Below are 12,079 nucleotides of genomic sequence, written 5' to 3' on the forward strand. Positions count from 1 at the left end.
GCCAGGGATTTTGGGCCCCTTAACTTCTGCCAAAATACTGCCAATTAAGACATTTTAGGGCCCATGTCAGTCACAGCCCCTTAGAATCATCCTAAATCCCCCAATTAGGCACCCCCTTGTGTCGAAAGAAGTAGTTGAGTGGATTCACGTGTTTCGGAGGAGGCACAGCCTAGCCTTTACAGTCCTAGTGCTGGTGGCATAGTGTGATGGGAGGAGTCCTAGACAGTGAGTGGGAAAAAAAAAAAGATTTCGTCCCAGAATCGGTTTCACAAAAAAATCACACCAGAAACATCCATATTGGGCAGAATCCCCAACACAGGAAGCATATCCTATCTGCCAGGAGAGAAGTAGTGCTGTACACTGCCAGCACAGTACGTCCTTGCCTGCCCCAGACCGGGAGACAGTGAGAGACCCTATTACGCATGGACGAGCACATATCCACACATTCACACTCGCACATACATACACACACAAGCTTATATCCAGCTACGTTTGATTCTGTGATAAATATTGGCACTGCTTAATACCTTTTGCTTATGCGCAGCCTCTTACTGTTTGTACTCAGTTCATTTTTATTCTAATTGAACTTACAATTTGCATTAGTGGTGCACAGTTAGCATTAGGGGTGCACAATTAGCAGTAGGGGTACTAAACAATCAGGAAGAGACAAGACAGGAATCAGAGAGCTTTTCCACTAAACAACATTTTGACAGTTGGAAGATTATGTTGGACGACATAGGCAACTGATTGTTGTTTAAGATTGATGGCTGATGTGCTTAATGCCTATTTTGCTAGTGAGGTGAAGTGGGAGGGCGGACTTGATGTTTTGGTAAGGAGTCCGGGCCATTTTTTTTTCTGTGGGCTGCGTGTGAAGCCCCCCACCCCCCCCACCCCTGCCATTAGAGTAGTGGTCCGATGAAGAGGGAATGTGGAGGAGGTAGGTCAGAAGTTTGTTGAGCAGGGATAGACTGTAAGGGCTGGGTACATAGGAGGAGCTAAGGGCATGGTCCTCCTCCCAAAATTAAGTTAATTTATTGTAATAGGGAGAACAGCGTCTCTATTGTTGCTGCACCGGCCTCGGCACACTGCTAACTGCACTATGTAACTCTGACATGATGTGGGCAGGGCAATGCTTGTGAGTAAAGTGTAATGCTGTGTATATGAATCATAATTGTGTTGAATTCTGTACAGTACCGGTCAAAAGCAGCATCATGGGCAACTGCTATTTCTTGCTCCTGGGCTTCCCCTACAGTTGGGAAGTGGGATTTTTGAGCTTTGGGCGCTTTGAGACACCACAAATGGACACATTTCTTGACAAGATACAAGATACTGAGAGATACAGTACCAGACAATGGACTCCTGCTTGAATGTGTACTGATCATCATCTTAAAAACATCTAATCCAAAAGCTAGGGTGACCCTATTTTGGTTTTCAAAAAAGAGGACACTGGGGACACACTGGTATCCACTGCAGTTGAGATGTTGTGACAAGAGGGTTTTAAGGCCTAAGTTGTCGGACTGTGGCAGTGTGTATGTATGGGGGTGAAAATACCTCTTAGCATGCAGCTACAGTATGTTAATGTACATTAACACATACACAGTTTCATTTAGCAAGACCAATAAACAGCCTTAAAAGCATATATGACGAAACCATCTGCTTTCAGTTCAACTTACAACTTAGGTCTACTTGAACCCTCGAGCTCCTATATGTTGAAAATAGAAATATGGTCACTCTAGCAAATGTTTTTAAAATGATGATCAGCACACATTCAACCAGGTGTGTCCCAACGTTTGACCGGTACTGTATCTCTCAGCATGTCCAGAAATGCGTCCTTTAGTGGTGGCTCAAAACGCGAATTCCACTACTGCCAAAATACCAGTTCTCCATGATGCTGGTTTAAATATTGTGGAAAGGTGTAACGGACATGACCTAAACTGACCTGAGTTGGGAACCAAAACCGAGAGACGAGAGAGAAAGAGACAACAATTTCATTTAGGAGAAAGATGAAAGGAAATGCTATATCCTCTCCCAGACAATCGCTGAGGCATACAAGTCCTCTCTAGCCCCCTGTTAATAATTCAACAACTAACTATCAGTAAACCCCTCTCACTCTTTCTTACTCTCTCTCTCTCTCTCTCTCTCTCTCTCACACACACACACACACACACACACACACACAAGTGAATTACCTCCCCGCCCAGGCACTCACACAGTATGAGAGATCCCCTGTGATAGAAGGCTGAATTTGGGCTGAGGTCCAGATCTTCTCTCCTTCGGCCTCTCTCGCCAGGGCCCGGAACGCAGGCAAGCCAAACTGCCAATGATGAGTTTTTATCTACAGATTACTTTATCAACGCTGCTCAGCTTTAGGAGCTTGCATAGTACACCAGAAAACACTCACCCGCTCTTTCTCTATTGGGCCACAAATATCACAAAAACCTTGTATTGTGTTCAAATTCCCTGATGAATGGACCAATAGAAAAGCTCCTGACTTGAAATAAAATCATTTTCCATTGACATCCACTGAAAGTTAAGAAGGTCTTTTCTTTCTCCTGTAAAGTTGCAGAGCATCAGTAAGGTCAGGTACTGGATGATTTCTTTTGGATCAGGAAACTTATCCCAGTGGTATTCAGAGATGCTCCATCACTTCAGAGAATGCAGCTGGAGAATGCTAGGGGGCTTTATCCCTCTCTAGTTGACTCTTGCCATTGGCTGCTCCAGAGTGTCCCATTCTGTTGGTAATGATCACCTCTAAACAGCCTGTATGTGTGCAAGTGAATTTCTGTGTCAACAACAGGTCTCAGCGCCCACCAAAAGTGTTCAAAAGAAGGACAACTAGTGAACCGGCGACAGGGTCATTGTTGTGATACATAGAGGTTGGTTGATTGGTGTACTCCTCTCTACCTCTCTCTCTCTTTAGCACACGATCAGCATGTGTTCATAGATCTTCAGAACATTTCCCAAAAATACAAAATGTAGTGCAATAAACAAATCTCTCTCGCAAACACAAGCATAATGAAGGAGAGTGGTGTTCAGACAAAAAAGTGAGAGAACGTGATTTACCAAAAGCACAGTGAGTGAGAGAGCTTTACCACAAGCGCAGTGAGTGAGAGAGCTTTACCAAAAGCGCAGTGAGTGAGAGAGCTTTACCAAAAGCGCAGTGAGTGAGCTTTATCAAAGGCGCAGTGAGTGACAATGTTTGCACACTGAGCGAGAGCGCTTTACTGACAGCAGAGTGAGAGCGCTTTACTGAAAGCACACTGAGCGAGAGCGCTTTACTGAAAGCACACTGAGCGAGAGCGCTTTACTGAAAGCACACTGAACGAGAGCGCTTTACTGAAAGCACACTGAGCGAGCACGCTTTACTGAAAGCACACTGTGCGAGCGCGCTTTACTGAAAGCACACTAAGTGAGAGTGCTTTACTGAAAGCACACTGAGCGAGAGCGCTTTACTGAAAGCACACTGAGCGAGAGCGCTTTACTGAAAGCACACTGAACGAGAGCGCTTTACTGAAAGCACACTGAGCGAGCACGCTTTACTGAAAGCACACTAAGTGAGAGCGCTTTACTGAAAGCACAGAGTGAGAGCGCTTTACTGAAAGCACACTGAACGAGAGCGCTTTACTGAAAGCACACTGAGCGAGAGCGTTTTACTGAAAGCACAGAGTGAGAGCGTTTTACTGAAAGCACAGAGTGAGAGCGCTTTACTGAAAGCACACTAAGTGAGAGTGTTTTACTGAAAGCACACTGAGTGAGAGCGTTTTACTGAAAGCACACTGAACGAGAGCGCTTTACTGAAAGCACACTGAGTGAGAGCGTTTTACTGAAAGCACACTGAACGAGAGCGCTTTACTGAAAGCACACTGAACGAGAGCGCTTTACTGAAAGCACACTGAGTGAGAGCGCTTTACTGAAAGCACACTGAACGAGAGCGCTTTACTGAAAGCACACTGAGTGAGAGCGTTTTACTGAAAGCACACTGAGTGAGAGCGCTTTACTGAAAGCACACTGAGTGAGAGTGTTTTACTGAAAGCACACTGAGCGAGAGTGTTTTACTGAAAGCACACTGAGCGAGAGTGTTTTACTGAAAGCACACTGAGTGAGAGCGCTTTACTGAAAGCACACTGAGTGAGAGCGTTTTACTGAAAGCACACTGAGTGAGAGCGTTTTACTGAAAGCACAGAGTAAGAGCGCTTTACTGAAAGCACACTGAGCGAGAGCGCTTTACTGAAAGCACAGAGTGAGAGTGTTTTACTGAAAGCACAGAGTGAGAGTGTTTTACTGAAAACACAGAGTGAGAGCTCTTTACTGAAAGCACAGAGTGAGAGCTCTTTACTGAAAGCACACTGAGCGAGAGCGCTTTACTGAAAGCACACTGAGCGAGAGCGCTTTACTGAAAGCACACTGAGCGAGAGCGCTTTACTGAAAGCACACTGAGCGAGAGCGCTTTACTGAAAGCACACTGAGCGAGAGCGCTTTACTGAAAGCACACTGAGCGAGAGCGCTTTACTGAAAGCACACTGAGCGAGAGCGCTTTACTGAAAGCACACTGAGTGAGTGTTTTACTGAAAGCACACTGAGTGAGAGTGTTTTACTGAAAGCACACTGAGTGAGAGTGTTTTACTGAAAGCACAGAGTGAGAGCGCTTTACTGAAAGCACACTGAGTGAGAGTGTTTTACTGAAAGCACTGAGCGAGAGCGCTTTACTGAAAGCACACTGAGTGAGAGTGTTTTACTGAAAGCACAGAGTGAGAGCGCTTTACTGAAAGCACAGAGTGAGAGCGCTTTACTGAAAGCACAGAGTGAGAGCGCTTTACTGAAAGCACAGAGTGAGAGCGCTTTACTGAAAGCACACTGAGCGAGAGCGCTTTACTGAAAGCACACTGAGTGAGAGCGCTTTACTGAAAGCACACTGAGTGAGAGCGCTTTACTGAAAGCACACTGAGCGAGAGCGCTTTACTGAAAGCACACTGAGCGAGAGCGCTTTACTGAAAGCACACTGAGTGAGAGCGCTTTACTGAAAGCACACTGAGTGAGAGCGCTTTACTGAAAGCACACTGAGTGAGAGCGCTTTACTGAAAGCACACTGAGTGAGAGCGCTTTACTGAAAGCACACTGAGCGAGAGCGCTTTACTGAAAGCACACTGAGTGAGAGCGTTTTACTGAAAGCACACTGAGTGAGAGCGTTTTACTGAAAGCACACTGAGTGAGAGCGCTTTACTGAAAGCACACTGAGTGAGAGCGCTTTACTGAAAGCACACTGAGCGAGAGCGCTTTACTGAAAGCACACTGAGTGAGAGCGTTTTACTGAAAGCACACTGAACGAGAGCGCTTTACTGAAAGCACACTGAACGAGAGCGCTTTACTGAAAGCACACTGAGTGAGAGCGCTTTACTGAAAGCACACTGAACGAGAGCGCTTTACTGAAAGCACACTGAGTGAGAGCGTTTTACTGAAAGCACACTGAGTGAGAGCGTTTTACTGAAAGCACACTGAGTGAGAGCGCTTTACTGAAAGCACACTGAGTGAGAGTGTTTTACTGAAAGCACACTGAACGAGAGCGCTTTACTGAAAGCACACTGAACGAGAGCGCTTTACTGAAAGCACACTGAGTGAGAGCGCTTTACTGAAAGCACACTGAACGAGAGCGCTTTACTGAAAGCACACTGAGTGAGAGCGTTTTACTGAAAGCACACTGAGTGAGAGCGTTTTACTGAAAGCACACTGAGTGAGAGCGCTTTACTGAAAGCACACTGAGTGAGAGTGTTTTACTGAAAGCACACTGAGCGAGAGTGTTTTACTGAAAGCACACTGAGCGAGAGTGTTTTACTGAAAGCACACTGAGTGAGAGCGCTTTACTGAAAGCACACTGAGTGAGAGCGCTTTACTGAAAGCACACTGAGTGAGAGCGTTTTACTGAAAGCACACTGAGTGAGAGCGCTTTACTGAAAGCACACTGAGTGAGAGCGCTTTACTGAAAGCACACTGAGCGAGAGCGCTTTACTGAAAGCACAGAGTGAGAGCTCTTTACTGAAAGCACACTGAGTGAGAGTGTTTTACTGAAAGCACAGAGTGAGAGCGCTTTACTGAAAGCACACTGAGTGAGAGCGCTTTACTGAAAGCACACTGAGTGAGAGCGCTTTACTGAAAGCACAGAGTGAGAGCGCTTTACTGAAAGCACACTAAGCTAAGGGGACCAAAAGCACACTGAGGCGTGCCAGTTTTACAGTACCCGTTTCTTCCAGTAGCTCCAATTTAAATCTCAAAACTGGAGAACAGAGAACCACGGGAAGGCAGATTAAGACATGAAGACGACAAAAAGGAGACTGCCTGCGAGGAGAAGATGAGTGAACGATTCCTCTCAGGAGAAGAAAGCTGGCCGACCGAGGAGGCGCTTTGAAGGCGCGACTCGAGCCTCCCTCCAGTTAGCATTAGCAAAAAAACCACAAAAACGACGGAGCGGCGAGACGGCGGCCAAATCTGCGGAGGCGGAGTGGAGCAGAGTGTGTGTTCTGCGTGTTCTCTGAGGGAGACGCGGTGTAGTCCCACATTCATTATTTATCACACCAGTTTTGAAGACTGTGGACAAAACAGGCAGCCAGAGCTCTGCGAGCCTGAGGAGAAGTTTTATTTTCTGTGGAGTTTCGGTACCCGGCTGGCTAACAGCTCCAGTAGCAAAGTGATGCTCATCGAACGGACCAATCAGAACGCCTCAGAAATAAAACAAACACACTCCTGAAACGTGGATGGGTCTGACTCAGGTGTGTACTCTCACATTCATTTACTCACAGGCTGTAGGCTTACTTTTTACCACCGGTGTGTTCATGAAGGCTAATGTAGGCTATCTGTCGTAGCCTGTTTCAGTCGAACCGCTGGACTGAGCGTTAGTTCCTGGTTCAGCTCTGTCACCCTCACAGGTCCTGTTTATATGAGAAATCCGACACCGGCGCACAGAACAGCCGCCTTCGCCAATCGTATCCGTTTCAGCACTGAACTGTAACACTGGGTGGGAGCCCGCGGACACACACACACACACACACACAAGTGTGTATTTATCTCTTTGCAGGCTATCCACTGACTTCAGTATCTCTGCAGGCCAGTAATGGACCCCAAGCCAACTGTTACCAAAATGAGTATTTTACAAAAGCTGCATTTTAGTCAAATAAATAAATAAAAATTAATTAAAATAAAGTAACTTTTTCCTCGTGTGGAGCAGCATACACTTTTTTCTTTAAAAAAAAATACAAGCACTTATCCATCACAGACAAAAAATAAATAAATCCGAGTTTGCACGGATTTATAGGGACCCTTAAGGATGTGCAGGTTCTCCGCCATACTGGGGACATTTGGTCCCCACAATGACCTAAATACATAGTCCCTCACACACATAAACACACACACGGCGAGGTCCAGGCTGGCGCGTGCATCCGAGGCGGAGCGATAGAGCCGCGCGCCCATCTGTCTCATATAAACTACAACAGCCAGCAAGCACACGTACGAAGAGGAAAACGCGTGAACGCGCTCAAACACACACACACACACACACATACACACACACTACGACTCATATTATGCAGCGCTTTTTCCCCTTTCATTTCATGCACGCTGCACGCCGACGCTGCTGCATTTCCCCCCTCTGTCGCGGTGCCATGTGAGGCTGTCTCACCTCCAGACCTGGCCCAGCTGCAGAATGTGTACGACGGACTGGAAGAGCCACATGCACGCCCTGCAGCACCGCAGGGTACGGCTGGTCGAGCGCGCCGCCGAGCCTCCCGCTCCCGCTCCCGCTCCTCCTCCTCTTCCTCCAGCGCCTCCTTTACCCCCGCCGATGTGATGGAAGTCGCCTCCTTCAACCGTCGCCTCCTGCTCCTCGCGCGGCCGCTCCTCCGTCTCCTCCATCTCCGTGTAGTCGTAGACGAACCACCTGAAGCTGAGCACCTGCACCACGGCGGAGGGCACGGCCACGAAGACGAGCGTGAGCGCGAACCACCAGTAGTCCCGCCGCGCGTAGTAGTCGGCGGCCAGCCACAGGTCTGTGGCGGCGTCCGAGAAGAAGACGAGCAGCGCGCACACCACCCAGCAGCAGTCCAGCAGCGGCGAGCGGCCCGTGCGCGCGCCCTGCCGTGCCTCCGCATCCTCGCGGCTCTCCCGCTCGCGCTCCGGCTCCGCCACGCACGCCGCCGCTCCGTCCGACTTAGCGGCCATGTTGGTTGGTAGAGGGGGGAAGAGAGTAGGGGAAAAGGAGCGCGAGGTAGGATGAGAGGGGAGGGGTGGGTGTGTGTGTGAGTGCGCGCGCGTATGCGAGTGAGAGCGAGCGAGCGAGCGAGAGAGAGAGCGAGAAAGAGAGAGAGAGAGGCTGGCTGTGTGTTTCTTATGTTACACTAGGCTACCAGCCGCTCTTCAGTAACTGCGCGCGCACGCTCGCATACACGCGCATCCGCTGAGCCGTTCCATCCAATTGATCAATAGGTTGATGGAACAGAACCTGGTTCTAGATAGCCAGCTCAACTAACCCAAAAACCAGCCTCTCCTTCTTTTTTACATTTGTAAATACACATCCCCCCACGGTATCTGTTAATGGGTGGTGGTTGGGGGCTTCTTTTGGCTCTATGTTTTTCCTCAAATCTCTACAGTAATAATTAAAACTCTGGCGTGTTAATAATTAACGATTTAATTAGGAGTGAATAATTAATCAAATTAGTTCACTCTTTGAAGTGGTTGTCGTATTGTCGTACTACACAAACAAGCGAGTCATAAATAGATTTGCTCCTCAAAAGACCCTCAGCTCTAATGAGGCTGCTCGGGACAGTTAAGGAAAGCGCTGGGTGAGAAAAAGCCTGGAATACGCCTGCAGCTATGAACTCCATGCATGAGAGTGTGAGCACTTTTACACTGCTGCTTGGCCTACACCGATCGGCCATAACATTAGACCAGGGTCTCATATTGTGTAGGCTGCCCTTGTGCCCCCAAGGCTGCTCTGTGCTTTTGGTGCTCAGCTCTGGCACAAAGAGTGAGGTGAGGTGGGGCCTCCATGGATCAGTGCATCAGTGAGCCTAAGGTGCCCATAATAATACCTGGAACACCCCTCAAGGCCTGCCTGATGTTCACAAGACCGGCCATCACAATTCGGCTCTTGTCAAAGTCTCTCAGGCCACTTGACGCGTCTTGAGTATCAGGATTATATCTGGATGAGGCCAAGCTACATATAAATGCAGGTGTAAACACACCCAAGACTCATTTAAACCAGATACTAATCCCATCACTCAAACCACTTCAGGAGGTGGTCTGAGACGCATTTGAGCCTGAGACATGTTGCAGCAGTGTAAACACATCCATCTCTCCAAGTCATTTGACAGCCAAAACCTCTCCCAGTACAACCCAACCACCTACCTATACAGTATGTTTCGAGACAGAAACCATCTTTAGCTGAGCACAGGTAGAGGCTGAACGGATAAACAACTGCTTGCTGCATAACATCCAGATTTGCATATTTCGTCTCATGCAGCAATTGGAGTTCAGTCTAACCAAATATCCATTGACAACCCAGTGTAAATGCATGTGTGTGTGTGTGTATATATATATATATATATATATGTATATAATTAATCAGGTGTAAACAGGGTCTCTGATTCCTATATTTGTCCACTGTAACGTCAAGAATTGAGTATTCACTCGCTGCCTAATATATCCCTTCCTATAGAGCCTCACTCCAGACCTGTTCAGTGTGCTGAGTCAAGTGTATATTAACAGACACTGCATGTCAAAGTTTGTAGACACCGGTTCATCCAATGTCTTTTTTTTCCTGAAATTAAGAGTATTAAAGGGCTCATATTGTGAAACATTCTTTTTCTCTCCTGCATCTGGAAAATGAAGCTGCACTAACCGCCTGCTTCAATTGATTATTTTTGTGATGTCACAAAAACCTGAGCAAATTTGACAAGGGTCAAATCGTTACCACCAGACAATTGGATTGGAGCATCTCCGTAATGGCAAGGCTTGTGTGGACAGATGTGTTTGGAGGGTCAATCCACTTACTGGCAACTGGGTGTCCAAGCATCTGGAATCAACAGATGGGCTACTGTGGCACAAGTCAGACATTTGAATGTTTTTTTTTTTAAAGATGGGAGGAATGTGCCACAGCACACAGTGCTGCACATCCTGCTGCGTTATGGCTCGGCCAGGGTAACCATGCTTACTCCGGTGAAGCTTAGTTTACGTGGGATAGTGATGGCCCCATCAGTTTGACTCATGGCATGTATTCATGACTACATTTACATTTAAGGCATTTAGCAGACGCTCTTATCTGGAGCGACTTACAAAAGTGCTTTGCTATTTACTTAAGAAAAACCTCAGCTAGTCTGAATAGACTAAAATTCAAAGATACCTCCAAGTTTAGACTCTACTAAACACAGGTCAATAAGATGACCACTCTACTATTCGCCCAAGTACTCTCTGAAGAGGTGGGTCTTCAGTCTGTGTTTGAAGACAGCGAGCGACTCGGCCGTTCGGACACCCAGGGGAAGCTCGTTCCACCACTTTGGTGCCAGGACAGAAAAAAGCCTGGACGCTTGTCGGGATGGCGGGACGAGCCGAGCCGTACTTGAAGCTCGAAGGGCTCGTGGTGCGGAACGGCTTTTGACCATTGCCATCAAGTACGGAGGGGCTGGTCCGTTCTTGGCTTTGTAGGCCAGAGTCAGGGTTTTGAATCTGATGCGGGAAGCAGCTACAGGAAGCCAGTGAAGAGAATGCAGCAGTGGAGTGACATGGCTGAATTTAGAAACGTTGAAGACAACCCGTGCCACTGTGTTCTGGATAAGTTGCAGGGGTCTGATGGTGTGCAATGTTTCCAACAATGTTTCCATGACTGTGGAAACATTGTTGCAGCCTAGGTAAGCCCCTTCATGGCAGTGATATTCCCTGACGGCAGCGGCGTCTTTTAGAAGGATTATGGCTCCAGCACACGTTGTTCGGGAATGGTTGAAGAACATGGTGAACAGTGCTAGTGTTGCCCTGGCCTCCATTTTTCCCAGAGCTCAATCAGATCAAGCATCTGGGGATGTTCCTGAAGTCTGATCTGCAGAGGCTCCACTTTGCAGCTTACAGGACTTAAAGGATCCACTGCTAATGTCTTGGTGCCACGCAACACAGAGCACCTTCTGAGGTTTTACAGCGTCCGTGCCTCAGCAGGTCGCAGCTGTTTTGGTGGCACGCTCAGATTTATACTTTTCTAGCTGGTGCTTGGCATTGGGCATGGCTGCTCCAAGGACTCCCATTCTATGTGCAGTGGCTTTCTATGGAGATTAAATTGAGTAGTTAAATTCGCTAATTAGAAGGGGTGTCTTGATACGTTTGCAGATATAATAGCTCACAGTAAGATTAGCATGTTAGTAGACTAACATGCAACTGCAAGGTGCGTGTTCATTTACAGCCAGCATTTATGTTTTCATGTTTTAATGGACTATGAAATCCCGCTTTAAGTCCATATAATCTCAAAGCAGTGTCTGCCCAACCTATGCGCTTGAGAAATGTGCAATAGGGCTAATGATCCTTGTTTCCATTAAGTCTATTAGGGTTGTAGCTTACTCAGTGAACTGGCGCAGTAGTTGTGGGGTAAGCTCTTTAACATCCAGCAGACATAAATCCTGCTAAATGTTGCTGTGTGACTTACCGATCTGCTACAAACCTGAACAAAAGGCAAGCTGCAGCCCTGGATTAAACGTTGCACGTTGGCCTGGGACAAGCAAGGCCACTGACCTGCTCTTGACAGCACATGGTCACTCCTGAGGGGGATTTAGAGAAAACAAAGGCAAATGGATAGAGCATTTTTCAATATGTGTATCCCTACACTCCTAATCAAGCCAGTCCAGTTAACCCTTAGAAGTCAAGAGCTGTGGGTTTTGCTTTGTTCTTCTGGTCGAATGTGAAGGCATGTTTATTACATAGCGAGTTACATTAAAAAATCCACTTATGTAGCACTTAAATATAATATAATAATAGTAATAATAATAATAATATACTAATCCTGGGTGAGACCTCCTTTTGCTCTCAAAACAACCTCATCCATGCTGGAATGGATTTC

The 12,079-nt window shown here is 47.1% G+C and overlaps 1 protein-coding gene across 1 annotated transcript in view; it reads right to left on the reverse strand.

Moving 5' to 3' along the window:
* xkr7b (XK, Kell blood group complex subunit-related family, member 7b) overlaps positions 1–8,399 on the reverse strand; it is an 85,669-nt gene extending 77,270 nt beyond the window's left edge. Inside the window, exon 1 of the mRNA XM_072696974.1 lies at positions 7,667–8,399. Within this exon, the coding sequence (XP_072553075.1) occupies positions 7,667–8,205 (539 nt within the window). The 5' untranslated portion in view covers positions 8,206–8,399. The remainder of the gene's footprint in view (positions 1–7,666) is intronic.
* Positions 8,400–12,079: the final 3,680 nt, after the last annotated feature.

This window comes from Salminus brasiliensis, chromosome 14 (assembly GCF_030463535.1).
Source record: "Salminus brasiliensis chromosome 14, fSalBra1.hap2, whole genome shotgun sequence".
NCBI lineage: Eukaryota > Metazoa > Chordata > Actinopteri > Characiformes > Bryconidae > Salminus > Salminus brasiliensis.